At 38.4% G+C, this 24320-nt stretch overlaps 1 protein-coding gene across 1 annotated transcript in view; it reads right to left on the minus strand.

Annotated features, from left to right (window-relative positions):
• Positions 1–1481: 1481 nt before the first annotated feature.
• LOC127210655 (transmembrane protease serine 11F) overlaps positions 1482–24320 on the minus strand; it is a 79289-nt gene continuing 56450 nt past the window's right edge. The window contains exons 4-10 of the mRNA XM_051170364.1: positions 19109–19176; positions 17297–17460; positions 13858–13896; positions 11725–11926; positions 7648–7907; positions 5438–5580; positions 1482–1886 (exon numbers count right to left, since the gene is read on the minus strand). Coding sequence (XP_051026321.1) covers positions 1728–1886; positions 5438–5580; positions 7648–7907; positions 11725–11926; positions 13858–13896; positions 17297–17460; positions 19109–19176 — 1035 coding nt within the window. The 3' untranslated portion in view covers positions 1482–1727. The remainder of the gene's footprint in view (positions 1887–5437; positions 5581–7647; positions 7908–11724; positions 11927–13857; positions 13897–17296; positions 17461–19108; positions 19177–24320) is intronic.

The raw sequence follows: 24320 nt of genomic DNA on the forward strand, positions 1-24320 counted from the left end.
CCTCTGTGTGCCTGTAGCTCATTGTGATGCCAGTTATAGCAACTCAGACACAGAAAGTTGTCATTATTCTGGTCACATATGTCACATATTAAAGCAATTACATGTAAACTAAACCCAAAACACTCATTTTGCTACTAAAGGATAAATAGCTATGCCACAGTTTCTGTCTGCAAAGTCAGTGTAACGCACACAGCCCTCACATCTGAAGGCTGGAGGTGAGTACAGATGGAGGGATGGAGTTCCAAGCCTGGTGGCCATAATCTTAGGAGTCCTTGTGTGCAGCAGAGACAGTTCGAAAATAAATCCAGGAAAGATGAACGTGATTTTGAAAATCTGATACTTCAGCTGTTCTTCAACGATGTAATTTAAGGTCCTTTGAAAGTATTTGCATTTCCTTGAAGAACTAGGCGCATTTAAAATTGCAGTGTGTTTTTAAAAGCCCAAAGAACATTAAAATCGATAGTAGCATATTTGTCCCGAGAACTTGCTGTGTGCAGATGGTATTGCAAATACTTTGCTTGTATTAATATAAGTAATCCTCAAAATAACCCCAATGAGGTAGTATTTTATTCACACTATACAGATGAAAGAGTTAATCAACAGAGAGATATTGGGTAATTTGCATTAAATCATACACTTTATATATGGTAGGGACAAAGTTTATCATCAATTGGCCTAAGTCAGTCTGTGCTCACTAATACTGTGCCCCTCATAGGCTTTGTACTACAGTTCAGCCCCTTTGCTGGGGTATTCACTTACTATTATTCAGTGCTCAATATACAGCAAACACTGTTCTGAGTGCTTTGCATATGGCACTCCCCATGTGCCATTTTGATAGACACGTGTCTTGGCAATAAAAGCTAATGATTTACAAAAGCATTGGTTACCCTGTGCTTATGTTAATATTTCTAAATAAATATTCGCGCGACACCCTCCATCAAAAGTTTAGAGTTCCCTGCTACTATTCTTTTTAAGTCAACTCTGCTTTCCTCTGCTTCCTCTTATCCTTCTTATACTAGTGAAAAAAAAATATACGTATGTTGATTTTATTTTTCTCTTTTCTGGGCTAAATATGACTGATATGTGGATGGCAAGATACTGCTAAAGAGTAATCCAGAAATGCTTCTTTGCAACGCGATATGCTTCCTGGAGCTAGTGCTTGAGAGCATTACGTGGTGCTGTGGAAAGTTCATATGCATTTAAATAATGACAGCTCCTATGGTTAAGAATCATGCTCTGCTCTGTCGGATGCAAACCCTGGTTAGAGTTCAAGTTTTACTGCAGGTTCTGTGCTCCTTCATTTTAGCACTTGAATGTCCAGTCGTGAGTTCTAGCATGCTGGTGTCTTGAATCCCTCGGGAAGATTATGGTAGCTGATGCTTGCAAGATGAGTCCTGGAGCTCTAGGCATTGTAGGAGGTAAGGTTGTAGCAGCCTGGCAGCTCTTTATATCCTGAGGGGAGCCATTTGAAAGTGTTTGTCACATTAAGGAGTCACCCTTGTGAGTGAGGCGTCGATGCTCCCTGTCATTTGGCATGTTTTCTTACTTCTTGGTAGAGAGTTTATGTACACAAAAGCCACCTCACAATATCAAGTTGGTCTGGGTCTTAGGAGTTCCTTGACACCTGGCAGAAGCACTCATTCGACCCCCGGTGACTCTAAGTAATGGTGTATCATCTGCAGGCATCCTGCTCCATGGGCTGTGGCTGTAACTTCCAACAGTCCACTTTAGAGGCCAGTCTTGGAGGTTATCCAGTCTCGATACTTAGTCACTCTTGTGTAGACTCCAGGCTTGTTTGGAAGAGCACATGACTGTCCCCAACTTACTATACCCACAATGTACCAGATGTCCCGATTGTCATAAACCAGAGGTCCACCAGAATCACCCTGGAATAGAAACAAATACTCTGAATTAATAACATAATAATCTCTTTTCTGCAGACCTTGTCCCCCCTAAAAAGAAGAAGAAGAAGAAGAAGAAGAAGAAGAAGAAGAAGAAGAAGAAGAAGAAGAAGAGGAAGAGGAGGAAGTTGTTACATGAATCACAGAACTAGAATGTGTTTCAATTGAATTAAAATGTGTTCTAAACCTCAAAACACATTTTCATTTTTAGTAAAAAAAAAAAGCCAATAATCATTCATATGTAATGCTTACATTATTTCTGGCTTATTGTCCTTGTATTATGTTAAATATGAGACTATTATTTATAGTAGTAAAGCAAAATTTTCAAAGATTGCTTCTGAATGCCGTTGGCTTGACTCTATTTCTCCTTTACCTCTTTCATGTAATGATGGAGATTAAACAGACAGATACACTTATGCAAGGTGAGAATATGTTCTCAGTTCTGTCACTTTTGACCTAGGGCCAGGAGTTACTTTCAAACACTATAGACCTTGTTTAGAAAGCTTTCTTTTGTATTTCTAATAACAAAAAGCAGTCACCAAAACATTTTAATGATGCATTTGACATAACTGGAATAGTGTCCTATAAATATTGCTGACTTTATCTGACAAATGCACTGATGGAGGACAAAAGTAAAACTGAGATGGTTAATGAGGAGCTAGAGCTATGTGCTGAGAGAAAAGAAGAGAGAGCTGTGGGGAAGCGGGAAACCATAGGGAACTGATCAGTGCATTTACCAGATTCAGTCTGTAGCTTGAAATGGGATATGAAGAGAAAATGGGCTCGAAATTATTAAGAATCAAGAGAAGACAATGTTTTAAGAAAAAGAAGTAAAGTATTGTTAAATGCTGTTACTAGGTTTAAAAAAAAAAAAAAAGAGTGTTAAAGATGACTGTTAGACTTTAACCCTGCTGTCACTGATGAGTCATTAGGAAGAACTCTCTGGAGAAAAGGACAGGGAAACCCCAAAGCTGATGGTTGAAAGCACTAGAAGGAAGCAAGGAATGGAGACAGTAGGCATAGACATTCTTTCCAAAATTTGTATAGAAAAACCACAAAGTAGGGCTCTAACCAGAGGCATCTAGGTCAAAGCTTCCCTCCGAGACATCGGAGCAACAATAATAAAACAAAACCAGTTGCAAGGTGAATGTCAACTCTAAGTAAGACACTCAGTTAGAGCTAATGTGAACTTCCCCCAAAAGGCCAGTGAAAGCAGGAACTGGATAGGAGAAAGAGGGGTGGGCCATAGGAAGACGTGATTTACAGAGCCCTCCCTGGAACCAAAGTGGCTGGAAACCACAAGTCAGGAAAATGGAAAAGGCTGTACAAATTCACAAACATGAACAAAATGTACGTCTAGGCCATTAGTGAGCTACAAGAGAAGGAAAAGGAAACTAAGAAAATACTCTGAGACAAACAAAAATGGAAACAGTATCCACAAAACTTATCTGATACAGGGAAACTTACAGAGTTAAATGTCTAGATCAGAAAAGAATAAAGATCTTAATTAAATATAACATTATTCCTTGAAAAGGGAGAAAATGGAAAAACTAAGGTCAAATATGGCAAACAGAAGGAAATAAAGTACAGAGCAGAAATATATAAATATGTACTCAACAAAATGAAAAAATAGTTGTACTTTTCTATTATAATGGCTAGAAGATAGAAGGAAACTAGATGCCTATGTATGCCTACCGATTAATGAATAATAAAAATGTGGCACAACAAAATTCTACTAAGCAATAAATCAGCACAAAATCATTAAATTTTCAAATAAATGGGTGAAACTGAAAAAATACTGAGTGAATTAACCTGGGACTTAGAAAGGTAAAAGCCAAATTCTCTCTCTCTCTCTCTCTCTCTCTCTCTCTCTCTCTCTCTCTCTCTCTCTCTCTCTCTCTCTCTCTTAGAGTTTTCTAAAACTCTATTTCTAATTGATTCACTTTGCATCCCAATTATAGCCCCCCTTCCGCTGTCTCCTCTTGGTCCTCCCTCCCTCCCTCTCCTAGTCCCAGCCCCACAGTCCTCAGAAGTGGGAGCCCTCTGACCCAGCCTATCAAGTCTCATCTGGGCTGCTTTCATCTTCTTCCTCTGTGGACTGGTAAGAGGGAAGTGATCAATGAGTGGACAAGAGACTCCATGTCAAAGGCAGCCCCTACTCCCCATATTACGGGACCCACAAGGAGACTGTGTTGTCTATTGTCTACATCTGAGCGGGGGATCTAGGTCCTCACCATGTATGGTCCTTGGTTAATGCATCAGTCTCTGCAGCCCCCCCCCCATCGATGAGCACATGCATGGTATGTATTCACTTATAAGCAGACATAAGCCATATAGTACAGGATAACCACATTACAATCCACAGACCTAAAGATGCTAAATAACATGAAGGATTCAAGAGAGGATGCTTAATTCTCACTCAGAAGGGCAAATAGAATAGACACGGAGGCAGTTGAAGAGAGAAAACAGGATGGCAGCCTACCATAGATGTCCCCTGAAAGACTCCACATCCTCTCTCTTATAGCTCTGAGTATGTTCTCTGAATAACCACAGAATCCAGGAAAATGCACAGGGATCATGGGGGCAGAGAGCGGTAGTTAGCTTGGAGAGTTAGATGTTATGAAGGAGGAAATGCAGAAATAAGGTGGAGGGACTTAATTGGAGAGGGGGAAAGAAGAGTAATACAGAGGGAAAGAGAGGAAGGAGGAATGAATAACAGTGAAGATGTTTGAAAAGCCACAGGAACATATATTATTTAATAATATATTGTTTCATAAGCTCGCTTAGCCCTCTACACTCCCACGTGCATGCATGTATACACACACAACGGAGTTCACTACATAGGGTGAAAATGTTTCTCCAAGAGGCATATGGTTCCAAGAAAATGAATCATTCAGAGGAGCAGTTCCCAGTCTTTGGGGCTTGACTTTAAGAAAATAACACTCAGAGGAAGGATAGCAGGCTACCAAGAAGAGACTTGATACCCTATGAGCATATACAGGGGGAGGAGGTCCCCTTCAGTCACAGTCATAGGTGAAGAGAGTAAGGGGAAAATGGGAGGGAGGGAGGAATGGGAGGATACAAGGGATGGGATAATAGTTGAGATGTAATATGAATAAATTAATAAAATATATTTTTAAAAAAGAAAATAACAGGGGAGTCAAGGAGGGTGGTTCACTTTTACAACCACAGCACTTAGCAAGCTTAAGACTGACCTGAACTACGATAGGAGACTCTGTCTCAATCTCCCACTCCCATCCCCCACCTAAAAAGAAAGAAGGAAACAGAATAATGAAGTGTAAAGTAACTGAGTGGACCAAGAGTGCAGCTTCTTTTGAGTATAAAATAGAAATAGTATGATTGATGGAAATTACAGTGCTGCACATATCTTACTACATTGAATAAAACGCTGTACCAAAGATGCTTTACTTTGGGTTTGTGCACATTAAACATTCAATAGAGTTTCCTATTAGCATATGCTAAGCTCAGAAATCGCTAATAGGAACTTCCCTTTGGAGGTGTGACTTCCGACTTACCTTACATGCATCTATTTTCCCTTCCATGAATCCAGCACACAGCATCCCTGGAGTTATGAGGCCATCGTACACTTCCTTCCTGTTACATACATCAGTGCTTATGGTTTCCACCCTGGCTTGCCGGAGTTTATTTTGTGTAGGCCCTATTACATACACACGGATAAACAAATAAATAATGTGCTTTTCAAATCTGATTGTGCTTCAGACGTAGATGAGAAATAAACTGTATATTCTTAGGACCCGAAGAACAATGCATTTTATGAATATTGGGCTTTGCTGAATTGTATTTGACCTATCTTAAGTGTCTACATGAAACAATATCCAACATACAGTCATCAGAATTACATCATGTCAGTTATTCCTCCAAGGCATCATTTAAAACTACATAAAGATATTATATGTATGCAACAATTTTAAGGAATACGCGTTCTTCAATTTTTCACTGGATGCTCAGAGATCAACCACACGAATATAGTCCAAACCTCAAATAGGCTCACTGGGTTTTTTTTTTTTCCAGATAACATAAAGTAGAAAGCAGGACACAACACACAGAAGGTTGCCCCTGCTGTCATTTGTAATGTGTTCTTTAAAGGAGTTTCATAACGTGGAAAGTAAAGCGAATAACCAGTTTGTACCGGCCATCTGACAGCAGAAGAGTGATAAGGGTGAGGAGCGAGGATGCTGCGAGGTTGAACACAGATGGGAAGCAGCTTAGGGTCTGAATGAAGCTGTCTGTACATAAACACTAGCTAGTAGAAAAATGGAATTTACAAAAATCTCTTACTAAGCTGAGTTTATATATGGGATGTGTGAGAAAACTACACATAGCAGAAATCTGCTTTTGAAAAGCTAGGCCGAGTGTTTTAGCAAGTGTAGTGGCTTCTATTTCCTTCAGTGTCTTCTTTTTGTGAGGAGATGGGTTTCAAGACAGGAGTTTTCTCTGTGTAGCCCTGGAAATTTGGAACTTTATTTGCAGACCAGGCTGCCCTCGAACTCATAGATCTGCTTGCTGCTGCCTCTCGAGTGCTGAGATTAAAGGCATGCCCCACAATGCCTGGCTTCTGTAGTAGACTCATTGAATATTGAATGGGTCAGTTTTATGTTAACTATTTGATTAATCTCTCTGCGTGTGGCAAATTACTTAGAATTCTTATGGCTTGATTTCTGATTTATAAAATTCTTACACTTGATATCTTTAAATTTTTCTAAAGAGAGGATAAAGGGGAAAAAGATATAGTCAGAATGAGATTTAAAAATTGAAACAACAAAGGTGTCTAGTAAGCAAATGTGATGAAATAATATGTTTTGACTATGGTGGATATGTGATGGCTTTAGTTCTATGTGCTTGTCCATTTGTTTGAAATATCTCATAACTATAATTTAAAATTTGAAAGGACAAATATCTAAATGTCTTCATCTATTTTAAGTAAAGCTTAGAGCTTAGCTCTTCCAGGTTTTCCTGTCTGCCTACCTACCCTACTATTTTCCTTCTTTGAGAACTACTGAAAAGCAAAGAACAAAATCATTACCTGCAATTATAAAAAAATAAAATAAAATAAGATATATGCTGACTAAAAGGATTTACTCCAAGGAAATATACAATTTGCTTTTAACTGTGTCTATATTTCTCCTTTATTATACTCTCTAGCTTATTCTATTCTTTTCTTCCTTATTAATCTCTGTCCTTTCTTACCACTGTCTCCATTGTGAATTCTGAGACAAGACTTTTTTTTTTTCTTTTACTTCTCAATTTACAGCTCCCTGCTACACACAGAACTTTGCCGCCAACAACATTATCATCATCATCATCATCATCATCATCATCATCTATGTGTGTGTGCGTGTGTGTGTGCGCGCGCGCGCAACATATGTAGATGGTTATGTGTATATGTGCCCAAATGAATATGGGTGCTATTGCTGGTCTATGTACATGCATGTGGAAAATAATAGGGGTTGATGGTCAGTGTTTCTTCAATCACTCTCAGATAATTTTTTTTGAGACAATGCTTGAGTTTTAGGTTCTCTTATTGAACACAGAACTAATTGATTACAGGTGTGAGTCGCCACAATTGACTTTTACGTGGCTTCCGGGGACCCTGAGTAGTATTCTTTTGCTTGTTCAACACTTTGCAAACTGAGTCCCAGCCCCTGCAACATCATTTTTTATAAAAATGTTTTCATGTCACAAAATTTAGGGTGAAACTACTCACCATCATCTACAATAGACCCAAACCCTGTGACAAAAACACTTGTTTTCGGTGGCAGTTTCATAGATGACTCTGGGAGGCAAACTCTCTGAACCACATTTGAAAACTCTACTCGTGTAGTGAGCTGGGCTAGTGCAATGTCATTTTCATTGCCTTCTCTGTGATAATCTTCATGGATGATAATCCTCCCAACATTTCGTTTCACCGCAGGTGGGGTTATAGTTGTACCAAACGTAGCAATCCATTTGCTTGGGTCTCTGTTTCTGCAGGAAATTAAAGGATAAGATTTGTGATGGTTTACATGATCTTCTAAAAAAGAAAGAGAAGAAGAAAGAGAGGAGATGAAAAGCCAGGTGCCACACACTGCACGCCTGTAATCCCAGCGTTCTTTAAGGCAGAAGCAAGTGAATCTCTGTAAGTTTGAGGCCAGCCAGTATGGTCAACAAAGCAAGTCCAGGGCAGCTAAGGTTAGGGGTTGGGTCCTCCCCTATTCTGAGGAGTAGGGGAGGAGGAATAGAGGGAAGAGGGAGGGAGGGTGAGACCAAGGAGAGAGGAAGGAGGGGGCTACAATCTGGATGTAAAACAAATTATTTAATTAATCAGTTTGTCACAAACACAACAACAAATACAAAAAGAAGGAGAAGGAGGAGGAGAGAAAGGCGAATAAAAAGAGGAAGTACAAGAAAAAGAAGTACAAGAAGAGGAAGAGGAGAAAGATTAACTTCTGCTCAATATTTAAATTAAACTCTTAGAAGAATTGACAGTAGGTGGCTCTGTGAGATGGAGCTTTCCTATGACTAACCCAAATCATTGTGCATAATTTATTCATTAATTAGCATTATCAATTTCTAAAATTTAAATTTTTGTCCTGTTAGGAATTCTTTGGGTTATCATTCTTTTACTTCGATGAATGGTTCAAAAATTAATTTGCTTATTTTTTTTCAGATAATCAATGTATTTGTAGACAAGTTCCCTCTGCACCAAAACATTCATCCTGATTTGATGACTTACTTGTTTGCTCTTGTTGGCTGCGATCTTTGAGGCTAAGTGGAATGTGCCTACTGTGCAGTTCCTCATATGCACAAAGTTGTTTCTCCACCTATGCCCACACCCCTTCCTGATATTCAAGGGCTAAGCTGCCCTTACTGGAAGCCAGTCTCCCACAACCCTTTGCTACAGACTGCTCAGTCTTCTTCCCACTTACTAACTCTTCGTTCCCACAACTGCCTTTCTTTCCCAGGGTTATGTCACCAGCCCAAATGTCTCTGCTGTAGTTCTTCTCCAACGCCCCTTTCAATCTCTTTAGAATTATTCATGTCATGAATGATTAGACACGTACAGAAGTCAGAAATTCTCTGGGCAATGGGAAACTGGGTTGCAGGAAATCACAGAGGAGCTCTGAAAAGAGGAATGACCTCATTTATGAGAGGTCACCCCATTGGTGATCAACTTTGTTTTTTCTTTTTAAGAAGATTTTTTTTTTTAATTTGCCTGTGTGAGGCCATGTGTTCATGAATATAGGTGTTGGTGGAGGTAAAAGGCATCTGAACTGCAGGGATTGGGGTTACAGGCAGTTGTTCAACACTGAATATGTGTGCTGGGAATGGAACTCAGGTCCTTTTCAAGAGTGGAACCACAGAGCCATCTCTCTAGCCCCTGAGCATTACTTTCTACTTTGCTTTCTCTGAAGTCAGGGCTCTTTTTTCCTTCCTTCCTTTCTTTCATCTAAAAAAAGTAGTCTTTTAGTTTTGAGATTATAATATAATTATATTATCTCTCCCATCGCTGAATCATCAATTTTTAAGAGTAATTAAAAACTATCAGTTTTCAAAGTATACTGGATTGCCCTGGGAGCAGGAAGAGAGGTCCTTCTCACCTGTCTAATCAATCAATTATATTATTGTTATTTATCTTTTTATTCATGAAAATTTTGTTCAATATAGACATGATAGAACTGGAGCCTTTATTTGATACCTAGACATTCAGTACTAGAATTCTAGGAGACATAACGACTATCATGATTCCAGGAGTTAAGGAGATCACAAACCATTTGAGACAACACAATAGAATGTCCATCCCTTTGCTCACCATCAAGGACACATACCAGACCCAAACACCCTGCTATGTGAATAAGGAGTCTAAGAGGCAAATACCCAGGCCTCACTGCATCTTGTCTGCCTACATCTTATCAAAAGCTTTTCCTGACTTACATCATTTCTTTTTTTTTTTCCCTTCTATTTATTTATTTATTTATTTTATTTAAATTTATTCAGATTACAACTCAATCGTTATCTCATCACTTGTATCCTCCCGTTCCTCCCTCCTTCCCGATTTCACGCTATTCCCCTCCTCTAGGTCTATGACCGAGGGGGACCTCCTCCCCCGCTATATGGTCATAGGCTATCAAGTCTCATCTTGGGAGCCTGCTTATTCTTTCTTTGAGTGACAACAGGTCTCCCTACCAAGAGGAGGTGGTCAAATATGGGACACCAGAGTCCATGTCAGAGTTAGTCCCTACTCTCCACATAACTGTGGAGAATGTCCTGTCCATTGGCTAGATCAGAGTAGGAGTTCGATGTTTACTACTTGTATTGTCCTTGGTTAGATTAGTTCTTAAAGACTGGAGAAAACTTTCACGGGTATAAACTATTAGGATTGGACTTAAACACCATTTTTTTAAAAATATACTGTTTCTATAGAAAAATAATTTGTTAAAATACAAAGACTATTTGGTTTACCTTCAAAATATCCCCTTATTCCTTTTCCAAATAGTATTTCTTTTTTTCTAAATAGTATTTCATGCATGCAATTATATTAAATTATGGCACTCACAAAATATAACCCTTTTCTTCATTACCACCACCTTGCTCACCACCTGGATTACTTTTATCAGTATCAAACATGCTATATTTGCAATATTTCTCTTAAAATCTTTCTTTGAAATTGTAACTGTCATTAACTACCAAATTTCTTTGACATCTCTCATTTATACACTCCTTTTTTAAAAAAAGATTTATTTATTATGTAGACAGTAGGCACCAGATCACATTATAGGTGGTTGTGAGCCACCATGTGGTTGCTGGGAATTGAACTCAGGACCTCTGGAAGAGTAGAGTAGTCAGTGTTCTTAACCGCTGAGCCATCTCTCCAGCCCGATTTATACACTCCTTAAAAGTAGTTTTTAATATTACTGCATTTGTTCATTCTATTACGTTTTGGATATAGTCCTGTCTTTATCTCACTATGAAAAATTAAATTACTAAGGTCAATAGTAATATTTATTTATCAGCTTCAATGTTCCATTTCGGCCCATTCCCAGAAATTGCACTAGACTCACTGAAGCAAGTATTTATATTCATTACTAATATTAAAATGGCACTCTTGCTGCCCTTAGAAGAATGATTTTTAATAAGCCTAGTAGAAGTACCCTGAGGGGTAAAGATGCTTTAAGAGAACACATAGACAGTGTCACTGTGCCTGCAAAGAGCAAGTGTTCTCTGCATGCAGATGGTAACCTCGAAGGGAGAAAAGATTATGTGCTTCCACCTCCAGGTGCCCTAGAAAGTCTATGTATGTCTGAGTTTTGAGAGCAATAACTGTAATATCAAGCTGAGAGCGCAGGCTTTGCTATACATCACCAGAATTTCATGCTGTGAAGGCAGAGTGACTAGGTGGCTCTCTGCTAGTCTATACAAGTTCTGAGCTATGCATACCCATGAGGATTACTAGATAATGCAGTAACAGTGCTTCAAAACAGACTTCTACACCCTTTTTCTTTGTAAGCAAATAATATGGGATAGTGACTGTTGTAGAGATTAATTGGTGGGGAAGAAGCACAGAGGTGGCCAGCTTTTCTCCTTGAGTAGGTAGAATACAAGTGTAGTAATCTTCATGATGAATAACACCGTATTGTAGGAAAGATCACACTAGGATCACAATGATACAAATCAAGCCAGTATGTAGAGGGGACAGGAGGACACATCAGAGGACAAGCTGGTGAAATTGAGATATTTCCTTGCATTAAATCAAGGGCCAGAGAGAGCTAGGAAATAAATGCTCCCCACAGCCCAGTGAACATACTTCCAGAAGCAGTGAGCTGCTGTGAGCAGCCACGTATTGCTGATAAGCGTAGCTCCACACTGATGGCCAGCACCTATGAGCTGTAGGCTAGCCTGCCATGGCCACTCTCCTTCCATAGCTGTTTCTCTTCCTTGGACAATTCGTTCAGTAGTAGAGGATGCTGGTAATGGCATATTTGAAGATGACATTCTTATTCCACACCCTGACAAAGAAACACATAGTACTTTGTTCTTATGACAGTGAAGCTAAGTACCATGGCTTGTGTTTAGAGGAGTCACTTAGAAAATTCTCTGCCTCAGCAACTCTTTAACCCATTCTTAGCACTCAGTCTCTGGTTTGTTTTATATATAACAATGTTCAAAAGCAATGTTTGCTTAGTCATTTAGTTCAAAAGCCAATTTCCGTCTCTCTTCATAAATCATAGAGCCTGGCACATTAAACTGTATTTGTAATCCCAGCATTTGAGATTCCTATATAAGAATTTGGTCAGTCTCAATTCTATACAAACTCAGGACAATCCAACTTCTGTTTAGATGCTGATATAAGTTGTCATCCTGCCATGTCCTTATTCAAATAATGCAGTCTATTTTCTTAGTTCCTATGCCAGAAACCACATAAGCATTTTGAAATGTGTTGGAAACATGCATACTTTTGAACTTTAATTGGTCTGAGCCGTGTGTGTGTGTGTGTGTGTGTGTGTGTGTGTGTGTGTGTGTGTCAATTTTTATCCTCTTTGCTCAAAAATAAATAAAAAAAAAAAAAAGAATTTGGTCAGTCTGAGGCCAACAGCCTAAGTTACACAATAAGTCTCTCACAAATAAGCAATGTTTCTATAATTGATAATAACATAGGTGAACTTAGAATAGAAGCAAAGATGGAAACAGATTTAGTTGAGTGCATTAGGCTTGGAAGATGGAAAGTAGAGTCAGGTAGACTGGCCAAGTGTTCTGCCGAGGGAAGTGACCTTGGGCTTTTGTGTCAAATGTGGATGTGGTAATTTAGCATTCTCTGAAGGCAAGAGATGGCATGGGGAGCACATTCACAGATTAGAATCTAATCCAAATTCTGGTAGTCTTAAATGTTCAAGTCTCTTGGAATGTCTACGTTAGAAAACAAATGGACAGATCTGGTATGCCTCATACCTGTTAAGGTACGGATAGGCTGGGGAAAACATTCTCTGTGGAGGATTGAGTTCCTGATTTGAAATATCTTTGTGGTAATCTGCACATGTCAGCATGTAATTAAAGTACAGAAAAGGATTTTTGTTCTCCTGTTGACCATTCTAGAGTCCTTTTGTCATTTATTTTTTATCAATACATAGGTTATTATTAAACACCAAAAAGTCTAAGTATTCTTTTAAATGTTTTATAGTAGATATAGAGGAGCATAGTTTTTAGATTTAAGAAAACTTAACCTTGGAGAGGGTCACAGACTGCTGTATACCACCAAGCTAGTGAGTGGCAGAGTGGTATATAACATTAGGAAATTCCACATGTAAGCCAATAGTACTTTACTCTTGAAGAGAGAGCCCAACTCTGAATATATGTCATGATTTGTCCTTCAGGAGACAAGAAGAATCAATGTATTATCTTTGACATATTTTTCCAATGTAAATAATAATATTTTCTTTTTTCTAAAATACGAGAGTAGCTTAGAGAAATTTTTATTCCTTGATATCAATCTTCAATTGATCGAATGTTAAACCAACCTTTAAAAAGCCTTGCAAGTGTCCTTACAACATTGATAACAGGTATGCATTTACCTACAAAACCTCAAAATATACTCAGGTGTAAAGCAGGAAGAAAATGTTAAGACAAAAACAAAACAAAACAAAAAATTAAAAAGTAACAAGAAAACTTCAACATAGTCTCTTGAATTATAAAATAATATTAAGAGTATTTTGAATAATATGAATATGACATCTAACATGTTATGTAACATATATGTGCTATAAAGAACAAAATCATATTGCTATATACCTAATATGTTAAGTAATAAAAATGAAAAGATTAAGTATTTGATATATGAAAATATAAAAGAAAAGGAACTTATTGGTGATCTGTACTAACTTATTTATTATTCTTATCCTTTTTCTTTACTATGAAATAAACAATTGAGGATTTTGGAACTTACGACTATTCAGAAGGTTTCTCATCTTTTTGCTGTCGATGGCTGTAATAAAGGAATACAAGTTAGTTGACATGACAACACAGTCCCATTTCTGGGCTGTTCACATGTTCATGAACAGCACTGCTAATTATTTGAAGTACTCCATAATTCAGGAAGATATTGAAGTTTTCATAACCAAGTAATATACGACAATCCTCTGACTTGGTCATTGGTTCAAATAATAGAATCTCATTTGAAAATAAACTCACAGCATTTTATTTTATGCCTTTCTAATATAAACAATTAGGAATGAAGGAGGAAGGGTTAATGTCTCAATACCCAAAGTCCAGCAAGTGGCTTCCAATTTCCATCACAACTGGTGTTGCCACTCCGTGCAGTTTGGTCATATTCCCAATGGTCATTGATAAGAGCGGACTCTCCGGATCTACTTTTAAGGTCCTAGTCTAAGAATTGGGGATTACGTCCAGAGACCTTGCTGACATCCCCCTGAGACTCTCTCTCATACTGAAGTGCTGGGAAGTGTGTAACTCGGCACTAAGGGAAGACAGTGAAGCTCCTTTGCTTAAAACCTATGCAAAGACCCAATCCATTCTCAGCTCTTACGCCACAGTTACATACTGGAGAAAGGTGGCTGGAGACAAGGTAGTAAGCAGACCCTATCATATCAATCTTCTTTATCCCTGTGAGCAGCATTTTTTTCTTCCCCAAGCAGGACTTTCTAGAAGGACTTTCTTGTGATCTACTGTTGAGAAGGGCTAGAACATTCCTCTATGACCCACTTTTACGCAGAAAGATAATGAGAGTCAGACCCACTACTTGCATCGGGAATGAGGAATTCTAGTTGCCATGGCTTGCCTTGGAGCAAAAGAGAGAAAATCAGGGTGAAAGAGGTCCAGAGAGCACTGTTTTGGAGGCTCTTCTGGTTTACTTTAGTTTAAAGTACTCTGCCCGCCAAATATCATACTCTTGAGTATTCTGTTCTGCTGTGGAAGCTCAAATAAGAATGTGTACCCCAATCTCTACTAAAGACCCCCAGGGACATCCTTTTAAATGGATGGTGTGTGTATGTGTGTGTGTGTGTGTGTGTATTTTAGAATATACTCATTTTAGTATCAAAATAGCTTGCATGATAAAAATGTCATTGTGTATAACCAAGGCCCAAAAATTACTTTTCAAGATTGTAAGAAATTGTATAGAGTTAACAATGGAGTGAACTTTGACGGATTCTATTTTTTACTTTTAAGTATGTGATCACGATTTAGGAATAGCTATATTATCAATAATCAAGATTTGCTCTCAGAGTTCTGCTTACAGAATGATGTGTGTGTCCTATTTTCTTTTGAACCATAATGTATCAATACTCAAAATAATATATAGTAAATAATGTGATCAGTAACTACCTATGTAATATATGGAAAATTTCAAATTAAAGATATGCGAGAAGGATCTGGAAGCCCCTTCTCTCTTTTACATAAAATAAAAAAAATAACTAGACTTAAAAATTCATGAGATAAAATAATGGAGCTGGGAGCCCTGCTGTCCTGAGATATGGATAACAGACCAAGATATGGAGATAAAGGAAAAAGAGACAAAGCCTGTCCTCGTATCTTAAAATATTATTTAAGACAGTATTTTATTTGAAGCAGTATTTTGCTTCCTAATTACATTTTTGCAAAGAACAAAGGAATCCCTCTTGGCTTGAATTCTAACCAGTTCTAAGGTGCCTTTCATTTTAATTTCATAAACTGTTTGAACTTTATTTTCTTCGACTTTAGTGAAAAATAAGGACATTCCTGATATATTTTTCTCTTGGAAGTAACAGAAAAATAATGGAAAATATTTTGAAGTTGTAAACAAGAGGGCCTAGCCAGGTGGTGGTAGCATACTCCTGTAATCTCAGCACTTAGGAGGACGAGGCTGGGCCCAAGGTGAAAACAATCTTGAGATACTTGACCCCACTGAGACTTTGTCTCTACAAACTGATAAACATCTTAGCATACACTCAGAGGGAGAAGCATTAGCCCAAGACAAGAGACAGGGGTTGGTGATTCTGGCCAGGGTATTGTATTGCAAAAATGACCATCTGATTTGGAGGAGAGAGAGAGAGAGAGAGAGAGAGAGAGAGAGAGAGAGAGAGAGAGAGAGAGAGAGAGAGAGAGAGAGAGAGAGAGGAAGATTGGGGAACCCAAGAGGGAGATCAGAGGTTCCTGCCCACAGTGCCCAAAGTTTGAAGATTGGCGGCAGTGATCTCGGTGGATACCTCCAAGTTCAGTCCACGGACAGTGTGGCTGCTTCTGTTGGATAGATGTTCTGCTATACTCCTGAAAATATGCCAGGGGAATTGCCCCACAGAACTGATACCCAGAAGGTTTCATTCTTGTTCCCCTTAATCTCTTTTCCCTCCTAATTAGGATAGTCTGGTTGTAAGGGAGGCACATGCCTTTAATGAATCCCTAATAAAGTAGAATTGTTAAGGAATTGGAGCCAACAGATCTCTGCAAGTTTGAAGCCAGCCTGGTCTACAGAGTTAGCTCCAGGACAGCCAAAACTACATATAGAGAAACCCTTTCTTGGAAAAAAACCACAAATAAATAAATAAATAATAAATTTACAGTTTATGTCTCTCTTATTTCAAATTTATTTTTATACACGGTTGTTTCTTTGGGATAGAAGTAATTCTTGGGGCTACAGAGATGGTCTTGTAGTCAAGATCACTTACTGTTCTTGCAGAGGACCTGGGGCTGCCTCTCAGCATCCATACCCACCTGTAATTTCATCTCCAAGGAATCAGGTATCTACTTCACGCCTGCATTAGCATCTGCACACATGTGCACATAAGCTCACACAGACATGCACACACTCACATAAATGGGGAAAATCTTATAAAACAAACAAACAACTAAACACCTCTGCAAAATAAACCCATAAAAGATTCTGAGGTTCAAAACATTTCTGTTTAATTCTGGCTCCTATCTCTGTTGATTCGTGTCTGAGGGCTTTGTTTAATATCAACCTCTCCACCTGTAAAGTGTTAAACAAATAATGCTTACCATTTGATACATTTAAAATAACAAATTTCAAATGATAAAAAAATATTAGAAACATCATCATAAGCTCTCAAAAGTATGCAAGAAAGTGTAATTCTAAATTTTACCTGATAGTGGATTTTTATTCTAGTCTGCTTCAATACTGATAGGTTTCTTTTTACTTACTTACTTACTTACTTACTTACTTAGTGGAGGCTGGAAACTGTGCCTGAGTCCTTCGCAAGAACAGTAAGTGTTGTTAACTGCTGAGCCATCTCTCCTGGCCCACTTATAGGTTTATTGGAAGTGAATTTTATAAAATTGGAATATATACATGAACCAGATTCTCATGACGAATGCAGAAGATTGCAGTCAAAGAGAAGTGGGAAAATGGCAAACATCAGCAAAAGACTTACGTGTGAGGCTAAATGATGGTTTGCTTATAGTCAGAGGCAACTGTTTGATCTTCAGACTTTGATAGAAAGCCCTTTCAATTTTTTTCTTGATTCGCTCAACACTGTCAGTAGACGGGTATCGAAACATGAGCACCACAAGAATGTTCACGCCTTTTTCATCTGGACTGGAGCAAACAGACAAATAATCTCATCTCTATCATCTCCGTGAACTTAAAGAAACATTGTGGGTGACGTCTGTGCACAAAAGACATCATTATACCCAGCTAAAGGGAACAAGATGGGGTGCAGAGTGATAATCAATGTTGCAAGAACTTCAGAAGTGAAAGCAATGTGTTAGCAGCACAAAGATTATTCCATACTTTTCCTCAATTCTGAGAGTTCTATGTATTCTTTGTATTTGTTTAAGAATTCTTTTTTTTTTAAGGGATTTTGAGCAAAAATGGAACTTGAGTTATTCCCTAGTGAAGTGTGGCAGAGACAGTGCCGTGTACCACTCCCTTTGCCCTTTGCCTCCTGAGCGCACGTCTATACTGTATTTCTACCCTTTCTTGAAGTTTACTGAAACTCTTTCATCAATTCTGGCCAGAGGGGGTGGATAGAAATCACGTCCTTTATTGCTGAGGTCTTGTGCTTCTATTCTCTCAGGCGGAAGTCGAAGATGATGTGGGAATGCAATTATACAATGTCCACTACTGGCACCTACTCTTTTTGGCCCCACTGTTGACTCTTTGAGTTAAACTATGGCACTTAAAACACTGATGTTTGGGTACTTTTACTCATGTAATAAATATTTAGGTGAAGTAGTTTATAAAGATAAATAATTTTATCAATGATTCAAATATATAAATTTATATTGTGATTTAGGGGTGGAAAGTCTCTAGTAAATTTTTACAGTGAGTTTAGTTAGAAAGACAAAGAAAAAAAGAAAAGAGGAGACAATAAAGAAAAGGCAGAAAAACAATAATGGTCACTAATCACCATATATATTCTGTCATCCCTATCATCTATCTGTCTGTCTGTCTGTCTATCATCTATTTACCTATCTCTATCATCTATCTATATATTATCTATCTACTATCTATTATCTCTCTACTTATTTATAATCTATCTATTATCTATCCATCTATCTATCCATCTATCTCAATGTGGAATCTAGGCCATTTAAAAATCATATCAAAATAAACATAGGAGCTAGTAAGATGACTTAGCTGGTAAAGGTGCTTGCTACCAAGCCTAATGACCTGAGTTTGATCCCTGAAGTCCACATGGTGGAAGTAGAAAATCTGTCCTACAATTTGTCCTCTAAACTCCACGAAGCATGATGACACACAGGATAAATAAATGTAAAAAAAAAAAAAAGATAAAGCTTAGTCTCTTATAATAATTCTCACCAAAGTATTAAAGCAAAATGGCATTTTAAACAACAAAGATGTGTTGGCGTTGAAGGAAAACATTGCACGGGAAATGGCTGTGATAGTTATAGACGCAGGAAGAGGAAAATGAAAGGCTCTACATTCTGTCCCACTTGGCTCCTTCTTTGGGGGTACAGGGTTGGTTTTAGTAGAACCATTTCATTTCTTCTCCTTCCTGTATATTTTTTCTTACCTAATACTGAGACTTTCTTGTAAAGCACTTTCTATCTTCCCATTGTTACTAGGAAATCATTAAAACAGTTAAATACCATAATTCTTGGTGCTTAAGTTTTATGAAATCTCTTTGCTACAACGATTCTCAGGGTGGCTGAGCATTCGTGCCGATGAAATGTGCCATCTTAACAGTATTGGCTTGAAATTACAGATCGGGTTTACATACCTTATCTTGATAACATGGGACTTGATAAATCGACCCATCCCAGAAGAACGTCGAAATATCCTAGACATCTGATATAAAAAAAATTTAAAAAGCTTTAGTGCTAAGAGACATATTATTCTATACATATCAAGTTTTTGCAAAGAGTTTTAGTTGTTTTTCGCATGATGCATATTGGCTTTCCACAGTGAGAAGACTGTTCCAATCCTCGTAGGACTGAATAACTTTTCCAAAATAGCCAAATGTACCGATCCTTTGTAAAATGGGGTGATTGCGATATCTGCCTCAAAGTTTAGTCTGTGAAATAAAATTGGGAGGTGAAAAGATGGATCAATGACTAAGAGTGCTTTCACTGAAATCATAAGGATAAGGATGTAAATCCTCCTGCTGGTGAGGTAACCCAGACTTTCCTGCAGATTCCAGTAATCCCAGCTCTTGGCGGGGGGAGGGGGGGTAGGGGGGGATGCAGAGGCGGGACATGCAGAGACAAGAAGTATGTTTGAGCTTGCTGCTTTTTGTTGCTATTGTTTGTTTTTAATATTTATTTTTTATTTTATTTTCTTAATTTATTCAGACTACAATTCAATTGTTATCTCATCACTTGTATCCTCCTGTTCCTATCTCCATCCCGCTTTCACCCTATTTTCCTCCCTGTAGGTCTAAGAGTGGGGGGGGGACCTCATGCCCCACTATATGGCCATAGGCTATGAAATCTCATCTTGGTGGCCTGATTATCCTTTCTCTGAGTGCCCTGAGGCCTCCCCACCAAGGGGAGGTGGTCAAATATGGAGCACCAGAGTTCCTGTCAGAGTCAGTCCCCGCTCTCCCCCTCACTGGGAGCTTTGCTACTTTAAGCCTAACCCCCAAATCAAGTACCCTGGGTTGAAGGAGAAATTGTGGCTCAAAGGAACATGTGAAAAGAGATATGAAACGTCACTTTACATGATGCCCTCTTATAGCCCTTAATGTTCACAGAAAAGGAGTGGAGATGCACTCACATAGACCCATAAATATACAAAACAATTGTAATCCTAATTGTCAAATGAATTAAAATATGTGTTAAGACATCATTCTCAACTCTAAAAAATAAAAACCCCAGTAGCCTATTGGGAACACTCCCCAAGGATACAGTCCATGACTGATACCACGTTTTGTTGACTTTGTCAGTGACTACTGTATCTCTTGGACATTTGAATGGCCCTAACAGCATGTCTTGGAATTCTGACACCTCACTGCGAGTCACATCTCACTGAGACATTCAGGGCTAAACATCTAATGCTAGGACTGATAATCAGTTTCACCACACTACATGTCATGGCCATGACATTCCTAGTCTTTCCAGGCTCAACCTGTGAAGGATTGGAGATGTTCAGGGAACTTATTTCCTAAAATGTACTGGCCGCCTAAAAGGAGGCATGCTGAAACATCCCATCAATGATGACTGGGCTGACTGCTGAAAGTCAGAAGACATGGGTCTGTCATAAATGAAATAAAGTCTACTTATGAGCTAAGTCTTACCTGCACCACCACCACCCTTTCCAATTACTATACTCTCTGGGAATAAGGAGCTCTGTGTTCCAGTGCCATATGCTTTCTTCCTCTCCTTGACTCCTCAGAATTAATACAACTATCAGAAAATTCTCCCTTCTAAATATTAAACCCATTTTCCTTGTTTCATTCTAGTCATTTCCTAATTAGTGTATTAGTCATGGACTAATGTCGTCTCCTCAGAACCCTGTGTTCTGCGGTTCTTCTTGTTCCTGCAGTGTTCCTTTACAACGAGAGCAAAACTGACATCTATAATATAGAAAGCTGAGTATAGTATGCTCCTGCTTCTAGCCAGTATCTCCCTCAGAGTAAACATTATTATCTTCCTCCTTCGCTGGTCCCATCTTTCCTCTGCCCTCACTTGAAAGCCTCCTCTGCCCATCTCTTGATTTTATGAAAGAGAATATGAACATGCATACTGATTTCACAAATTGACTACCATGAGTATCTATCAGTAAATGAATGGACAAAGAAAATATACTGTGGTATAAATGCATAATGAATTTTTGATCAGTCATATGGGAGAATGAAGTTATATTATTTTCAGGATAATTGAACTAGAAAGAGTAGACAAAGAAATATAAGCTAGACTCAGAAAGATAAATATCACATTCTTTGTCATATTGCATTCTAGATTTTATGTATAAAATTCCTAATTATATAACCATATATGCATATATATGACATAAAGTAATAATTCAAGTATCTGGGAAATGGACGGGAGCAGAAGACTGTGTGGGTGGCAGGAGATAAAGGCGATGGTATTAGAAGTCAATGTGCTCAAAGTACATGATAAATGTGAGTGCAAATTTATTTCTAAAACTAGTCACTGTGTATGCAAATATACACTAACAAAAATTAAAAAGGGACTGGAGAGATGGTTCATCCATTAAAAGACTCAACATCAAACTGCCAAAACATTTTTAAGAGTCTGTATGAAATTACCCCCAAATATATAAGGAACTCAAGAAATTAAACACCACCAAACCAAATAACCCAATCAAGAAATGGGGCTCAGAACTAAACAGTGAATTCTCCACAGAGGAATATCAAATGGTTAAGAAACACTTAAAGAAATGCTCAACATCTTCAGTCATCTGAGAAATGCAAATCAAAACAACTCCAAGATTTCATCTTACACCCATCAGAATGGCTAAGATAAAAAATTCAAGTGACACCATATGCTGGTGAGGATGTGGGGAGAGAGGAACACTCCTTCATTGCTGGTGGGAATGCAAACTAGTACAACCACCTTGGAAATCTATCTGGTGGTTTCTCAGAAATCTGGGAATATGGCTTCCTCAAGACCCAGCTATTCCACTCCTTGGAATATACCCAGAAGGTACAACAAAGACACATGCTCAACCATGTTGATAGCAGCCTTATTCATAATAGCCAAAACATGGAAACAGCCTAAGTGTCCCTCAGTAGAAGAATGGATAAAGAAACTGTGGTACATTTACACTATGGAATACTACTCAGCTATTAAAAGCAAGGAAATCCTGAAATTTGTGGACAAATGGATGGAACAAGAAATGATCATATTGAGTGAGTTAACCTAGAAGCAGAAAGACTCACATGCTATATACTCAATTATAATTGGGCACTAGCCCAAAAGGCATGTCCCATGAAAGTCTTCACTTACCAGGAGATTGGGATAGATGTGAATACATCCTACTGGGACTCTAGGTAAGAGAAATATAAGAGCATGGGAAAATAGAAGGATCCAGAGGGTCCTAGAAACCTACAAGAAGAACATCATGATGGATGGATCTTGGCCCAGGGGAGTCTGCTCAAGCTACTGCATTAACCAAGGACAATACAAGCAGTAAACATCAAACCCCTACTCTGATCTGGCCAATGGGTAGGACATTCTCCACAGTTATGTGGAGAGCAGGGACTGACTTTGACATGAACTCTGGTGCCCCATATTTGAACACTTCCCTTTGGAAGGGTTGCCTGGTGGTACTCACAGAAAGAATAAGCAGGCTACCAAGATGAGACTTGATAGCCTATGACCATATATAGTGGAGAAGGAGGTCCCTCTCTGTCATAGACATAGGGGAGAGGAAGAGAGTGAAAGTGGGAAGAAGGGAGGAATGGGACGATACAAGTGAAGGGATAACAATTGAGATGTAATTTGAATAAATTAATAAAAAAGAAATTACCCAAGATACAATTAAACAGCCAGTTAGTATAAATTCAATGATGGTTACAAACTTATGAACCGAAAAGTTAAAAGGAAACCAGACTAGCCATTTATTTTATAGAAAAATGAGCCATTGCTGTTTTTTAACTGAAGAAATTGAATTCTAATTGATGCTTGCATTGGGAACTCAATAATATGATATATAGTACAAACTACTATACTCTTAAGTTTATATGTTCCAGCCCTAATAATACCTTTTCTAATGATTATTTCACTTAAAAATTCTGTGTCTAATGACATGATAAAATTATTCATTCACCTTAAAATCAAATCATAATTGTCTTCAGTAGTTGTCCCATTCCTTGTATCCTCCCGTTTCCCCCTCCTTCTCTCTTTCTCCCTACTCCTCTCCCCTATGACTGTGACTGAGGGGGACCTCCTCCCTCTGTATATGCTCATAGGGTATCAAGTATTTTCTTGGTAGCCTGATATCCTTTCTCTGACTGCCACCAGGTCTCCCCGTCAAGGGGACGTGGTCAAATATGGGGCACCAGAGTTCGTATGAAAGTCAATCCCCACTCTCCACTCAACTGTAGAGAATGTCCTGTCCATTGGCTAGATCTGGGTAGGGGTTTAATGTTTACTGCATGTATAGTCCTTGGCTGGTGCTTAGGGCTAGTCTTAATCAGCATTGTAAAGACAAAAATAAAAAGAAAAATAGAAGATCTTATAATGCTCTTTTACTCTCATTATAGCTTCCTTCTTCTTCCCTTTCTATCACTTAACTTATTTATTCAGCACAACCATAAGTACCTCTATTCAAGCCACTGTAGTAGATACTAGATAAACAGGATCAATCAAAAACAGTGCTGACCTTAGACTCAAAATAGAGTTAGACAGTAAATAAGACAAACATTGATTATCAAGTGCTATTGGCAAAATAATATAGGATAATAGCTGAGAAATTATAAGAGAGAAGGGTTCTCTAAGTAGGGAATTTTTAAGTGATATTTAAAGATGATGAGGAATCAGCAAGGTGATGAAATAGTCATCTATACAGAAGGGATAGAACGTGCAAAAAATCCAAAGGAAGGCCAATATGGACAAAGCAATGTGAGCAAGGCAGGGACTGCCGAGATGGGAGTAGTGGGAGCCAAAACATGCGAGCATCTGGGAACTTTAGTGGAGAACTTTGATTTTATTTTAAGCATATTTAGAGGCCATTAAGAAATTGTAAGCAAAGAAATACAATTCTGCATCTTCAGAAGGCCATTCTGATTTCTCTGTGAATATGAGAGGGACACTGGGTGGCAATAGTGATATGTGAGCTATTATTCTAGATGGTCTAGAATGGGCATGATGGATTAGCGGTAGAAATGTGACTCATCACTAGAAGAAACATGTGGATAATGGAAATGTAGGCACTCTAGCAAATGAGGTGAACATAGCTGTTCACTGAAAAGTCAGGGTGAGAGAACACTAGAGGGAGCAGTCTTCAAGAAGAGTCATAGGGGAGGG

This window comes from Acomys russatus, chromosome 28 (genome assembly GCF_903995435.1).
Source record: "Acomys russatus chromosome 28, mAcoRus1.1, whole genome shotgun sequence".
Taxonomy (NCBI): Eukaryota; Metazoa; Chordata; class Mammalia; order Rodentia; family Muridae; genus Acomys; species Acomys russatus.